The following is a 16,470-nucleotide window of genomic DNA, read 5'->3' as shown; positions in this document are numbered from 1 at the left end:
TGCAAAGTGGTGCAGCCACTCTGGAAAACAGTATGGAGATTTCTCAAAAAAATTAAAAATAGAAGTACCATACAATCCAGCTGTCCCGTTACTGGGTATTTATCCAAAAAACTTGAAATCAATGATACAAAGAGATTTATGCACACCTATGCTCATTGCAGCATTATTCACAACAGCCAAGATGTGGAAGCAGCCCAAGTGCCCTGCTACAGAGGAATGGACAAAGAAGATGTGGTAGATATATATACATACAATGCAATACTATTCAGCCAGAAAAAAAAATTTTTAATTTTTTTTAATTTTAGATTTCTGGTTGGTGTGTGGTGGTACAAAGCAGTGAGTTAAGTTGCACTTCCTTGATTATTATGGAAGTTGAGCATGTTTTCACATATTTATTAGACACTGAGCAACCTCTTTTTGAAGTATGTGTTAGTTTATTTTGTCCAATTTTTCTATTATGTTGTCATTTTCTTATTTGTAGTAGTTCTCTACATCTGCTAAACATTTCCTTTCTTGGTTCTATTCTTTCTCTCAAGCTGTCTCTCTCTCTGTCTGTTTTTCTGTGTCTGTGTGTCTTCTGATGATGAGAAAGTCTTAATTTTAACATAACTTGACATTTCCTCCTTTATAAATAATGTTTATTATTTTCTTTAAGAAACATTTTTTTTTCTAAGAGTACAGAGATGTCTTTTGTCCTATTCTAAAAAGTTTCTATTGCTTTAAAATTTAGATCAGCAGTCCATCAAGAATGATTTTTTGTATGTGTGGATAGTGAAGATTTTTTTGGTTAAGCTAAATACTTTTAATTCATTCAGAATATATTATTCTTTCAGATATTATTCACATATTACTCTTTCTTTTCATTTACTCTCACCTCTCATTGCTCAACTAGGTTAACAACACCTTCTTTCTGGATTTGTCTTTCCCATGAAGTGTCCTGGTAAATCTGTGTCTCTTCTTGTCTTCTTCAGTCTGACAACCCCACAGCACCACACAACCAATCTCAGTCTTGGTATCAAAAATCTTCAATGGGGGCTGGCCCTATGGCTTGGTGATTAAGCTTGCATGTTCTGCTTTGGCAGCCCAGGATTTGTGGGTCCAGATTCCAGGCATAGACCTATACACCACTCATCAAGCCATGCTGTGGTGCCATCCTACATACAAAACAGAGGAAGATTGGCACAGATGTTAGCTCAGAGACAATCTTCCTCAAGCAAAAAGGAGGAAGATTGGCAATAGACGTTAGCTCAGGGTCAATCTTCCTCACCAAAAGTAAATAAATAAATAAATAAATAAATAAAAATCTCCAATGGATCTTTTTACTCAATCAGTTGTCCTCAAATTTTAAAAGGAAAGGTGCACCATATGAGGAAACAGTTCTCCAGGGGCCTCTCAAATGTTTTTTCACATCTTGTGTCAACTTGTGTTCTGGACCAACTTGCACAGATTTCTGTATGATAGCCTTGGAAGATGGCAGTAGTGTTCATATTGGGAGCAAGGACACCTTAATTACCTGGACCAATATAATAGAGATAATGCCTTCCTCAGAGGCAAAGCTTGGGCTGGTGTACTTATAACCCACTTTAAAAGATTTGGGGTTCTCAAGATTAGTGTTCTCCAGCTGTGATGCAAATTTACTTTGTGTGCCAGCATCCATCTGGCCTCTTTGCTTGGTCCCTGTGGTGCTTGTGAGACCAGTAGGAACATATGTGAACAGGAAGCTCTAGCTGCCTGTTTAGCCATGAATAACAATGTTGTTTGTCTCCATCCCGGAAGTCTCATGTCTTCTAGACCATCCATGAAACGGTAGGCTAGTTTACCAGTTTGCAAGAGGGTAAAATTTTACATGCTTTACATTTCTTGTGAGTCTTGGCCTTGAAGATGGGATAGTGACTGAGCCTTACAACCAATGGCCTTTGTGCACAGTCATAGCATTGGAGGGAAGCTAACTTGATAAGGTAGTTGTGGTCTATCTCAGCTTGTTTGGGCTGCTATAACCAAATTCCACAGGCTGAGTTGTTTTTAAACAATTTGTATCTCTCAGTTCTGGAGGCTTGTAGTCTGAGATCAGGGAGCCAGAATGGTCAGGTAAGGGCCATCTTTTGGGTCGCAGACTTGTTGTATCTTCACAAGGTGGAAGGGGGCAAGGGTGCTCTCTCAGGCTTCTTGCTAAGGGACACCAATTTCATTGATGAAGGCTCTGCCCTCATGATTTAATCACCTTCCAGAAGCTTCACCCCAATACCATCATCTTGAAGGTTAGGTTTCAATATATGAATTTTGTTGGAAAAAACAGACCATGTCAGGACCTTCTGGAAAAATTCAATATCTTGTCATTGTTTCTACGTCACAATGTAATGGGAATTGTTGCATTATATGCTGTGCTTCCCCATCCCACATGTGCCAGAAGGGATTATGTCAATCAGGGTGAGGTGCAGGTAGAGAGGTGTTACTGAGATGAACGACACTTTCTCTTGTCACCAGAAAGATAGAGGGTGGGTGAGTGTTTAGGTCAATTGACACTAACCTGTGATATAGAAACTTTTTATGATATAAACGAGGAACTTTTTGTTGGCAGTTTCTCATTAAGATTCTGTATTGATTTTTCAATCATAATGAATAAATAAACAACTGAATATTGTGAAAAAGCCTACAATTTACATATTTCTGGTAAAATTAGGGGATTTTGTGCTCCTACTCTGGGAAAGGAGAGACTGGAAATAGTAGAATCATGGCTCATGAGCAGAAACGGGCTGACAGTAGGAAAGCACATCGAAATTAGGGCATAGGTGTTCACTAACCACCAAGTGAGGTTGTAAAGGAGAGCAATACAAATGAGAAAGATAGAGGAAAGGGCAGAAAATGATACAAAGGTGACTGGGGGAACAAAGATGTTTCAGATGGCTCTGGACTCAGCAGAATATCTAGGGGAAACATTATTCCTGTGAAAATGTTGGACTTGATCTGTGTGCTTGTACAGGATGAAAATCATGGAGCCGCTGGCGCACATTATGAGCAAAGAAAATACCGCTTCAGGGAATACTATGAGTGTTGCATCCAGAACCTGAGATTTTATCATAATCTATAGCAGAACCGTATCCCATATCTCTTTTCTTCATGATGTTTTTGCTACTCAATTTGCCAGAAACATACAACATGTATATGGGAAAAATAAAATTTACAAACATGTAAAGAATCCAACAGAGGGAAATTGAGAAAGCCAATGTGCTTTGGGGATTTGACTTTAAGATCTTTCCAGCTGAAGTTCGTGAGGCTGATCATGATGGTCTGGAAGATACTTCACAGTCAGGTGATGCCAATGGACACGCTCCTGCCCACTCTCTGAAAATACAAAAGAGGTTTGCATCCTAAATCATTGAAAAATTGTTTTAACCCAGAGCTACCATTGTCTGGGGGACTCCTTTGGAGAGAATGACCAAGGAGTTGACAATCACCAGGTGCTTGAGAATCCAACCTGTGGATCTCAACCCACCTTCAGTGTGGTGAAGGAAGAGATATGGTAAAGAAGAGAAAAATTTCCCAGGATTCCAACTGTAGCCTGTGATAAGATTATTCCTATTGCCAAATGCCTGGAGGCTGTTCTCTAATTCACTAGGTTTCCTCTGAGTTATGATAATAATCATTATTCTGAGAAAAAAGGCTCATTGAAGATTTTTGACACCAAGAGTAACTCCTTCACTCCTGTGGGATTGCCAAAGACTTAAAGAAGGAGGAAGAGATGGAGAAAATTTCCAGTAAATTTTATGAAAAGTCAGCAGTGCTAATGAAGGGATCTTATTTGGGTGCAGTCATGGCAAGTCATAACAAATGGAAAGAAAGCACAGTACAACATTTTCAGCATAAACTGTAATTTGCTAGCCACATTGGAAAAAAGAAAAATCTCAATAACTACCCATGATACAATAAATCAATTCTGAGTGGAGTGCTGATCTAAATTTTAAAGATAAATAATTATGTTCTCAGAAAAACAAGAGCAGAACGAAGGGCCTTAGATTTAGAAAATATTTCTTAACAGCACAAAACAACTATATATGTGAGATGAGAAATTAAATTATATTAAAATTAAGAGATGCTTGTCATCAAAAGACACACACACATCCAGAGATGGGGTAGGGGGTAAGCTGTAAACAGCATAAAGAACTCTTATAGACCACACAGTAGGAATAAAACGGACAAAATCTCCCAAAAGAAACTTCAAAACTCAATGTCCATTGATTAATTCAATGGATAAGACGTTTGTGAACAATGTTCAATGTCCATAGTAATCAGGAAAAATCAAATTAAACCGCTGCATGGTATCATCATATACCAACCAGAAAGCAAAAATGAAGTGACATGAAACACGAAGTTTGGGCAAGGATATGGGTAAACCAAGGTTCTCACATACTGCTGGTGGTTGTTAAAATTGAGGCAAACATTTTGGAAAACTGCATGATAGTATCTACTTTCACTGACCAGGTGCAATCTTATGTCTCAATAATTCCACTCATGAGTAAACTCAACAGAAATTTACACATTTATCACCCAAAAACTAGTTACAGAACTTATATGCCAGCATTACTCATTACGCATAATAGCCCCAAACTCAAAACTACCCAGTGGTCCATTAACAGTATAATCAATCAATTAGTTGTTTGATATTCACACAATGGCATCCTCTACAGCAGTGCTAATGACTACCAACATTAGTGTGGAACAATACAGATAAATTCACAAAATCATATGGAATGGAAAAAAAGGACCAATATGGAAGACATCATGTTGTATGATTCCATTTAAGTAAAGTACAAAACACGCAAGTGATTTAATCTCTTAATTGTTAGAATAGACACAAATATATGTTCCAATGGCTCCACTCCTACAAATCTACGCAATAGAACTATACTCTAGGGGTAGTGACTTAGAGATGATGCAAGAGGGTTTTGGGAGACTAATGGCATTCAGTTTCTTGATCTAGGTGGTCTTTAGAGAGGTGTATTCATAAAGTTGAACCTTGACCAAAGGTCATATACAAAAATTAACTCAAAATGGATCAAAGACCTAAATGTAAGACTTAAATCAATAAAACTCTTAGAAGAAAACATAGATTAAAAGCTTCAGGGGCTGGCCCCATGGCCGAGCGGTTGAGTTTTCATGCTCCACTTCGGCGGCCCAGGGTTTCACTGGTTCAGATCCTGGGCACGGACATGGCACCACTTGCCAAACCACGCTGAGGTGGCATCCCACATAGCACCACCAGAAGGACCTACAACTCGAATATACAACTATGGGCTTTGATGAGAAGAAGAAGAAGAAAAAAAGAAGATTGGCAGCAGATGTTAGCTCAGGTGCCAATTTTTGAAATAAAAATGAAAAGCTTCATGATAGTAGATTTGGCAAGGATTTCTTGGATATGACACCAAAGGCACAGGTAACAAAAGAAAATAGAGACAAATCAGACTTCATGAAAATTAAACATTGTGCATCAAAAGACATTATCAACAGACTAATAAAGGCAAACGTCAGAATGGGAGAAAATATTTGCAATTCATGTATCTGTTAAGGGATTATAACAGAATATATAGAGGACATTCAAAAGTCAACAATAAAAAAGCCAACCCAATTCAAAATCGGTAGAGAACTTGAATAGACATTTCTCAAAAAACAATATACAAATGGTGAATTAGGACATGAAAAGATGCTTAACTTCGCAATTTATTAGGGAAATGCAAACCAAAGCTACAGTGAAATACCAGCTCACAGCCATTAGGATGGCTATTATAAAAAAATTAAAAACCAGAAAATAACAAGTGAGGGCAAGGAGGTGGAGAAATCAAACTCTTGTGTTCTGATAGTGGGAATACAAAATGATACAGCCACCATGGAAAGCAGTTTGGCAGTTCCTTAAAAATTAAAAACAGAATCACTCCAGGCTCCAGCAATTCCACTTCTGGGTATATACTGAAAAGGATAGAAGTCAGGGTCTCGAAGAGACATTTGTGCACCCGTGTTCATAGCAGCATTATTCACAATAGCTAAAACATGGAAGCAACCCAAGTGTCCAATGACAGATGAATGGATAAGCAATACGTAGTGTATACATACAATGGAATATTACTCAGCCTTAAAAAGCAAGAAAATTATGACATATGCTACAACATAGAAAGACATCGAGGATATTACACTAAGTGAAATGAGCAATTCAAAAAAGTACAATTAATGTATGATTCCACTGCTTTGAGATACGTATAGTAGTCAAATTCAGAGACAAAAGATAGAAAGGTGGTTTCCAGGGTCTTAGGGGAGAGAGATGAGAAATTGCTGTTTAATGGGTATAGACTTTCAGTTTTGCAAAATGAAAAGAGTTCTGGAGAAGGATAGTAGTGATAAGGTTGCACAAAAATATGAATATACTTAACCACTGACCAGTACACTTAAAATGGTTAAAATAGCAAACATTTGTTATCAATGCATTATAATAAAATTCACAAAATTTAAAAGAATACTTACTGTCTTTTAAAATACTAAAATAATTAGAGATGTTTTTATAATATTTCTACAACAAAAAATTAGAAATAAAAATTTCTACACAATAAAAAAAATTAGAACAAAGTGCTATGACCTCTGCCATATGAGGTGGAAATGTGGGGAGAGTGATGACAAAGAGTGTGTGGGGAATGGATGAGAATGGGGGTGATAGGGAAAGGCGATCAGAAAGATGGCAGAGGAAAGAGGATATAAGGGTAAGATGGTGGTGCAAAGAGCATGGTGTTTGGGGAGAGAGTGCAGGAAAAGAGAGTGGAGAGCATGAAAATGCACATGGAGTTGAAGAGTCCTGACCTTGTAAAGTGCACTGCAGGGCTTAAGGGCACCAAGGGGCAAAGTGTGCAAAGAAGTGAAGGATGTGGCACATATTGGGCTCTGTGGGGATAAAGGGTACATCAGTCATGGGAACAAGGGGGTAATGGGAAGGGGGACAGTGGTCAGATATGAGTCAAGGGCAGAGGCAGGTGTTAGGCACAGGAGAGTTCATGTCCACCAGGGATTAAAGAAGACAGTGGGGAAAAGGCATATATGCTTCATAAGATTGGAAACTTTTTTTTCTAAAGATTGGCACCTGAGCTAACATCTGTTTCCGAACTTTTTTCTTCTTCTTCTTCTCCCCAAAGCCCCCCAGCACATAGTTCTATATTCTACTTGTAGGTCCTTCTGCTTGTGCTATGTCAGACGCCACCTCAAAATGGCTTGATGAGCTGTGCCATGTCCATGCCCAGGATCCAAACTGGGAAAACCCTGGGCCACCACAGCAGAGAGAGCAAACTTAACCACTCAGCCACTAGGCTGGCCCTCTGAACACTCTTTTGATGGAGGAATACAACACTATGATGCTTGGATAGATGAACGGCAGAACTCTATTACTTACAGCTCCAAAAGAGAGAAGGAGGACAAGCAGGGCCACACAGAGGGTTGTACCCAGGAACAGGGTACCAGGAACCTGAAGCTGTAAGGGCAGCCTGTGCATGGCAAGTGGGGTGGGTTAGTCAGGGTTAGGGGCTCCTTGTCCATTGGCTAATTTGAATAATTTTGCAGGCTCCATAGTAAAAGGACTGTCCTCAGTTGTGTGGTGCCTGTCTTGGGCTAATTAGAGCTGTTGCCAAGTGGCCCAGAGCGTGAAAGCGCAGTTAGGGAAGCTGCTCAAGAAGGGAAATTGACCACACACTAGGGAGGTCCTCAAAACTTGGTCAAGACAGCGTTTAAAAAAAAAGAAGAAACAAACTGCAATACAGTACATTGGTGGGTATGGATGTGCTGGATGTAGTTAGCAGCTGACATCAGAGACAGTTAGGGGAAAGGGAGCTAGAGCCTTGCAGGGGTCATAATGGGCTCAACAGACAAAATGGTGGCAAGTGATGCAGTCAGCTGGAGAGATAGTGGATATGAGGAGGCTAAAGGACTCAGAGGAAAAGGGCAGATTTTGAAGTGTAGATAATGGACACAGGGAGCTGATAATGCCCAATGTTTGAGGAATGGGATTTTGAGAGATGGGCCATAGAGGACAAGAGAAATGGGTTGAAGTCACTGGGATGGGGGCAAATAGGAGTCAAGGAAGAAAGAGAATGTGAAGGTGATGGAAGGCTAAAGAGTGTTGAGTCTAGATTTGTGGAAGAGTAGGGGGGAAGAGTGGACAGAAGGATGGATTTCAAAGTGAGTGCAGGATGGAGATGGGGTATGGAAGTTTAGAAGAGTGAGGTGGAGGTGAAATAAGGCAGAGACAGGTCAAGGATTTGGAGGATGGTGGGGCAGGTGGAAGTCTAGGGGATGAATAAAGGTCTAAAAGGGTTGTGAGATTGAGGTCTAGGGGGCTATAGAGGTGGAAAGAGTGGCAGCATGGATATTGAGGGAATGGAGATACAACTGCAATGACCTTATTTCCAAAGGTCACATACTGAACCACTAGGGGTTAACATTTCAATATATGAACTTTGGGAACACAATTCAAACATAACAGACTGGATATATTAATGCAATATAAAAGACACAATCTCAAAATGCAAGTGTGACTTTTCAAGACAGTGAGACAAGGACAAAGGGAAGAAAAAAGGAAATGTCTCTTTCTCAGGCAAATGTTGAGTTTCCAGTCAGATGCTGTATCCACTCTTTCTCTTAAAATTCTATATTTTAATAATTTGAAAGCCGTCACTTCTGTACCACAGAGGTAATAAGGCAAACAGAATAGGTTAATTATGTGTGTGTGTGAGCGCGCGTGTGTGTGTGTGCGTAGTCAGTGCAATTTCAGATATATTCTTAAACTACATAAGAAGGAGAATGTACCTCAGTGATGAAAATTCTTACATTTGGGATCAAAATACTATCAGTCAGGTAATTCATGAATATTTTATTGCTTACATATTTTACCACTAAATTTCTTCCTATGTTTATTACTTTCATATTATGGACATAATTTACCACAAACTTGAGCAGTTTAACACATTTTTTTTTTCACCTTTATCGATGTATAGTTGACAAATAAGATTTTTATATACTTAAGGCATACAACCTGATGTTTTGAGAAAACCCACTTATTTTCTTGCAGATCCTATATCAGAAAACTGAGTGGGCCTGGCTGAGTACTTTGATTATGGTGTCACAAGCCAAAATTAAAGTGTCATCTAGTTTGGGCTCTATTTTCAAGACTCTGTGGAAGAATTCACTTCCAGTATCTTTTAGGTTGTATGCAGAATTCATTTCCTCCTTAAGGTTTCCTCACAGGCCCACCTACATTCCATCTTCAACTAGAGCAATAAAGTGTGAAATCCCTCTCGTGCTTCAAATCTCTGATTCCCTCTTCTACCAGATCTCCCCCGTTCTTTCTCTTTTAAAAACACATATGTTACATTGGCCCCACCAGATAATCCGGAACAATTTCCCTATCTTGAAATCATCTGATTAGCAGCCTTAATTACGCCTGCAAAATCCATTTTTCCATGTAGCATAATATAACCACCCAGCTTATGTTACATCCAGGGTTGGAGAGCAGCCTATTATGTTACAAATGGTCTTGGTCCAGCCCCAGTGGCCTAGTGGTTAAGGTTGGCATGCTCCATTTCAGTGGCCTGGGTTCACTTCTCAGGCACAGACCTATACCACTCATCTGTCAGTGACCATGCTGTGGCAGCATCTCACACACAAAAAGAGGAAGATTGGCAACGGATGTTAGCTCAGGGTGAATATTCCTCAGGGGGAAAAAAAACTGTTAATATATCTACAACTGTAATACCATGGGTTACCCCTTGTGATGGTTTCTTATAAGGAGTAAGCAATGGGGAGAATGTCCTTATGACTCTTAGGTATCTTGTTATGTTTTATCTTCTTACAGCAAAGCTTATAAACAAAAGCTTAATAAAAGTTCATATAGCTGAAAATAAAGCATTATAGTTTGGAAATACCACAACACCTAAAGAGATTTTCATCTGATCAGTGTTGGGGCAAAAAATTTATTTGGGACGTAGCAGTTCTTCAGCATCAATGCAGAGGTTGGGACCTGATGCACTGGGCCCTCTTCCCAATGCTTGCAATGCCGGATACCAGTAAACAGCTTCTCCTGCCTGACCCGTCAAGGTCATATCCTGTACCTAATATCCTGAAGGAAGAGTGAGAATGCTATCGTGTTGTTCACTAAAAGTTTTACCATCCCTCCTTGACTGTATGTTCTACTTAAGCAATTTGGAGTGGCCATTTTATATAAGCAAGATTTTTGCCCCCTGAGCTGACATTAGAAACTAACGATGACATTGTAATTATGGCATAAATTAAGGAATTTCTGAATGAATCATATAGTAGCCTCCAATCCGCCCACAGACACCATCATCATTCCTAGTTCCAGCCCTCTCTCCCCCAACTATGTCCCTCCTCCTCCAGCTACATCCTCCATGCCTCCACCCTGTCAGCTATAGCCATCTACTAAACTTCCACTCAACCCTCACATCTACTCAACCCATTTAGACTCTTATTTCACCCCCAACCTCCCTCCTGTCGCCTTTTTGACATCCATCCCTATGTGAGCAGTATTGCAAGGGCTCCAGTCTGGCCTTCCTCACTTCCCATCACTCCTGCCAACCACATCATCTGAGTTCTTCTTTTTCTTTCTCTATGTCCACTCCACTTCAAACATCTCAACCATTCCCTGAGTTGTGTACATCCCCTATCATTGAACATCCTAGGCTCAACTTTCAGGTATCCTCAACTCCTCCAGGAGCCCAATCCGCAGCCTGAACCCATTACACCCAACCATGTAGTCCCTTTCTCCTGGGCTCCTTGGCTCACATATGCCCACTACCCCTCCCAGATCCCTCATGTCTGGGACAATTTTGCCTCCCGTCTCATACTCATTATCTCCTCCAGGTTCCATCTCCTCTTCCCACACTCTAGATCTGTCTTGGACCACACTCTCTACTTCCAAGATCAGCCTACCCCACACATATTCCCATTCCTCCCCATCACCATATTTTTAATCCCTCAAGGACATTAAGTCTCCTGGGAGTTTTACCAACGACTGACCATTAATATTTTTATCCCAAATTCCCCATCCCTATTATCCTCCACACTCCCATGAAACCCATACCCCTATTTCCCCAGAACTCAATATGCTCATACCCTTAATGCCCTGCACACTTTGTCGCCTTGTACCCTCACACCCCACAATGCACTTTAACCTCTCCCTGACATTTGACACTCTTTTCTCTCTTATCCCTCTGCCCTCTCTCTTTCCCTGCATTCTCCATTCTCCCTTACCCCAGGCTTTCTTCTCTCTCATCTTTTCTGTATATCCCTTTCCTTGTGCCCCCTCTTCTCTAACCTTACCCTATCATACACCCATGAAATAATTGCCTAGTGAAACTGCATCAAATGTGGATTTGTTTATAGGGAAAACAAAAGGATCCATTTCAACTCCTAATTTATGTTTCTTAATTACCAAAGCAACCAATGCTCATCACTGAAAATCCAGCAGCAAAACAAAAATCTGTAGAGTACTGTGGAAACTATTTGATCTTGTTGAATTAAAACTTGAGCACTGGGTCACGTGATCGCTACAAGAATGGTAGAATTGGCTCACTGAACCATGTGATCTGGGTTCTTTTATTTGTGAGACACCCTTCTAGAACCTTCTTTCTTTCTTCTATGTATATTTTTCTGTCTGGAATTCTTATCATTAACGGACATCCATAAGGATAAAGTCTATTTTCCTACACAATTTCCATATTAATTGGCATTAAATTATGCAAATAGCCCAAATTAAATAACTGATTTGTGCCAGTGATTTCTCTAGTGAGTGATTTGTATCAAGTTCTTCCTTTCACTTGTACCCCATTGGAACTCCTTCCCAGGTACTTTGTCTCATTCTATTTCTGTGCTAATAACTGAAATGATGGTTCAGCCAAGTGAAATGAAGATTATGCAAGAAGTAGACATTTGGTAAAAGAACTTCTCAAGGCAGCAAAAAGCTCAGTGTGACACAGAGACTTGCAGCCAGTTCCTCATGTGTCAAGCATCAGCCTTTCCTGTTCTCCCCGATTTGAAACCTTGTCTGCATTCAGGGATAATAGAAAACAAAGAGACTCTCAAAAACACTCCTAGAGTTTCCCCTAGGAGCGCTAAGTAGAAAGTTGTAATTGTTTTTGGTAATTAACAACTTGGAGAAAAGTTTCCAGTAATGCTCACAGCTCCCACGCCTGCACTAACACCGCTGCTACAGATGAAATAATTGCAGTTCTGAAGGGAGGTGAGGTCACAGAGTCACAAACTTATATATCAGGGTCTGGCTGCCTCCCTCCCACACACGTCCTGGACATAGTGACCATCAAACTGAGCCCACTGTTCTGGCAGCAGGAAGATGTTGGGTGAGTAATTTCTATGTCAGTCTGGGAGGCAGAGTGTGTAAAAGAAAGGCATAACAAGAGTCTGGGTGAGTGATTGTATCAGAAAAAGGCAATTGTCTGTGTATTCACCTGATTCAGTGCCAATGCCATGTAGGAAGGTGGAAGAATTCTGAGGCATGAGTGAGCTAGTACAGAGAGATGAGGGTCCTAGACCATACCCCACTCCTTGATGGCTTCTAATGTAATTTAGTGTAATCCTCATTGACAATGATAGTTGTGGCTTAATCTGAGAGACAATGAAACCTAATTTTTAAAGTGCTTAAGGATGCAGTTATAAAAGCAATCTGCTGTTCAGTTTAACTTACAGGAATCATAGACTAAATTTCAGATTTTTACAGGCATACCTATAATACCTCCGTGTTTGTAATAAAGAGTAGAATGAATCACACAGGAATCATGCGATCCTGGGAAGAAAGTATCCCGAATAGTAATTGCTTGAACAGAAAGGTTGCAGCTGTCTGTCTCATGTTGTTTCCACTCATTTAAAAAATATTCCAGGGGACTGGCCTGGTGGTGTAGTGGTTAAGTTCATATGCTGTGCTTCAGTGGCCCGTGGTTCCTGGGTTTGGATCCTGGGCACAGACCAACGCACCACTCATCAAGCCATGCTGCGGCAGCATCCCATATACAAAAAAATAGAGGAAAATGAGCACAGCCTTTAGCTCAGGGACAATCTTCCTCAAACAAAAAGAGGAGAATTGGCCACACATGTCAGCTCAGATCCAATCTTCCTCACTGTAAAAAGAAAAAACCTAATATCAATCCAAAACTAGTATTTCAATGATACAATACACAAGAATGCATACATTGAAGATGCCATTTTGTATATATGTCTTGTATGTTAATATCATTTATAAATCTTAGTTCATGCCAATAGTTTTACTAAACTCAGGTCTTAGTAAATAGATAAGTATATCATCTGAAATTAATAATCCTTTATCTGCTGCCTCCCACTACTGTATCATGTGTTAGTGTTTTATGTCCCAAAGTGTATGGCATTACATGTGATTGTTCAGTAAGACCTGTGACTCGTACCATTATACTTGTGTTCTTGATGTAAAAGCAGATGAGTCTTTCTATGGCCACTCTAATGTCAAGCCATTCTTATATTTATTACATGTCACTTGTCATGGGGCAGGTTCCTACCGCATTCTGCTGCCAGCACTACATCAACTGTTACTAAGATGTCTAAAGCTTTACTCATAGTTGATATCGGCCTATGGAATAAATCTTTACAAATAAGTGGAATCTAGTTATGATGAAACTGTAAAACACCACCAGTCTAAAATTAAATGACAAGATGCCATATCCAAACTAAACACAGACCTGGATTATTTCATGAACACAGCTAACTGGCGTTTTAGCAGAGCATGGTAATTCAATGCACTATCACTGTTTCTTGCCCAACCTGTTTCAAAGTCCCCACTCTGCCATAAGCAGAAGATTGTGACAAATACTTAACCTCTCTGTGTGTACCTTCTCCTCATCTTTATAATTAAACTCACAGAAGTGCCTACCTCATAGATTTGGGAAGAATGAAGAACTATCCAGGTGTACTGCCTTCCCAGGAATGATTTCACATTATAAGTGCTTTTTCAGGGTTGTACATTCAACCCCTGGAAACCTCTTAGCAAAGGAAAAATATTAAGTAAATGTGTCAAGTGTCATCAACTAATTGCCCTATGGAACTAAAGGGTGGGTTTGGAAGCATTTAACTGCTTTTCCAAATAGTTTTTTTTTTTTCCTTTTTTCATGTTAAGGAGATGCAATAATCAACCACCCTGAACCAGACCAAGCCTCACCACAAGAGCTATGCCTATGACCTTTGCCTTACTTTTATGCTAAGATCCCTCCAGGAGGAGCTTAGGCCTTATTATCATAACCAGCAGTGTATGTGGAAGCGTATTTTCCAACTGGTGAGTCCACAAGCAAATATCCAACTCTCCCTTTTGAATATTCCCTCCCTATCCGAAACATAAGGTCCCTCCTTTCCTTTGTTCATGGACCCATGACTTTGGAAATGATTCCTCATGGTGTCCTATTTGCTGCAAATATACCTTACTTTGTGAGACAACTACTTCTGGTGGAGAGTCTGATTTAACTCTCTAGGAGGTGACCCAACTTTGCTTTCCATAACATAAGTGGGAAGTAAAGTAGGTGGAGATTATTGGATTTCAGCTGGCAAGATCCATGTAGCCAATGCCTATTATTCCCATTCAGGAAACTCTAGCTCAGAAGACAAATATCACTGACTGGGCACTGACAGGATGGCCAACAGGGATTTGGCAATAGGAGTGATCTTCTTAACACAGACCGTGGTGGGGATCCTGGGCAATGTCTCTCTTCTTTGCCATTATATCATCCTTTACTTCACTGAGTCCAGGTTAAGGTGCACAGATTTGATTCTTAAGCACCTGATTGTAGCCAACTTCCTAGCCCTCTTCTGTAAAGGAGTCCCTCAGACAATGGCAGCATTTGGGTGGAAAAACTTCCTCAGTGATTTTGGATGCAAACTTTGTTTCTTTCTTCACAGGGTGGGGAGGGGAGTGTCCATTGGTAGCATCTGTGTCTTGAGTGTCTTCCAGGTGATCACGATCAGTCACAGGAACTCCAGGTGGGCAGAACTTAAAGTAAAAGCTCCCAACTACATTGTCCCCTCTATTTCCCTGTTTTGGATCCTGCAAGTGCTGGTAAATGTCATTTTTCCTATCTTTGTAACTGGCAAACTGAGCAACAAAAACATCACAAACCACAAAGATTTCCTATACTGTTCTTCCGTTGTTCATGACAAAACCAGTGACTCATTATATGCAGCATTGCTATCAGTCCCTGATGTTTTCTGTTTGGGGCTCATGCTTTGGGCCAGCAGCACCATGGTTTTCATCCTGTACAGGCACAAGCAGAGGGTCCAACACCTTCGTAGGGACAACATCTCCCGCAGATCCTCCCCTGAGTCCAGAGCTACCAAAACCATCCTTCTCCTGATGAGCACCTTTGCCTTTTTTTATGCAGTTGCCTGCATCTTTCAAGTTCCTTTGTCTGTTTTAAATAATCCTGACTGGCTCCTGGTGAACCTCACTGCAATCATGGCTGTGTATTTCCCAACAGTCAGCCCCTTTCTGCTCATGCATGGTGACTCCAGTGTATCCAGACCCTGCTTTGCCTGGATAAGGAATATAAAATCTCCTAATCTTATGAGAAATAGATAAACTACATGTATTTCCACAATGTGCATTGCCATTCATTAATTCCCCTTCAGAGTGCTAAATAAAATCTCAAGAGAATGGTAAACAGAACATGCTGATTGTCTTCTTTAAAATAAACAATGAATTGTAATAGTATTATAAGTAAATATAATTATTACGTAAATACATATGTGATTGAAGTTTTACTATTGCTTTCAGTGGAAGAGTTCAGAATTTATGCAATAATAAGCACCAGATCTTGAAACTATCCGGATATTATGGAGAAGTCTATGAGTGTGTAACTTTCAATCTGTTTCAATAAATTTCCCAGAAATAAACTAGGCATAGAATTTTAGGAAAATGTCCATGAAAATGGTTCAGCCTGTGGCAGATCTTTACTGAAACTGGAGAGAAGGAATCTTCTTAAGGAATACGGAATAGCCTGAGGTAGAGCTGGAGGGCAGTCTTTCGGGGATTAGAGCCTTTGAGTGCCTGTTAAGAGTTTTATACATACCATCCTTAGAGACCATAGTCATTTATTTGGAATATAATATTATGCATGGAGATTAGCATGCCCAAGTCATTTCCTTGCAGAAATGGCAAGATTAAAGTAGAATGGGGCAAAGGAGAACACAAAATATAAATATGCTTCAGTTGATGTCGAAGAACCATCAAGTGATTGCTGACAATTAGAAAGACATGTATCGTGATGTGTAGAAGGCTGATTTGCCTAGATTATGTTAAGACTACTTTGGCATGTTGGCAAGAAAGGGGTCTGGAGATTCATGCTCACGTCTCTACAGAAATGAAATTAGTTTATGGTAAAAAGTTTGATTCAGTTTGGAGCA

The 16,470-nt window shown here is 40.0% G+C and overlaps 1 protein-coding gene and 1 pseudogene across 1 annotated transcript; one reads left to right on the top strand and one right to left on the bottom strand.

Annotated features, from left to right (window-relative positions):
* Positions 1-2,657: 2,657 nt before the first annotated feature.
* On the bottom strand, positions 2,658-13,641 carry LOC102148191 (vomeronasal type-1 receptor 4-like; annotated as a pseudogene).
* Positions 13,642-14,704: 1,063 nt separating this feature from the next.
* EQUCABV1R924 (vomeronasal 1 receptor equCabV1R924) lies at positions 14,705-15,646 on the top strand. The gene is given in 1 exon segment (NM_001166867.1): positions 14,705-15,646. A coding segment is annotated over 1 exon segment (942 nt).
* Positions 15,647-16,470: the final 824 nt, after the last annotated feature.

This window comes from Equus caballus, chromosome 10 (assembly GCF_041296265.1).
Source record: "Equus caballus isolate H_3958 breed thoroughbred chromosome 10, TB-T2T, whole genome shotgun sequence".
Taxonomy (NCBI): domain Eukaryota; kingdom Metazoa; phylum Chordata; class Mammalia; order Perissodactyla; family Equidae; genus Equus; species Equus caballus.
This window is presented reverse-complemented; position numbering and strand designations above follow the sequence as displayed.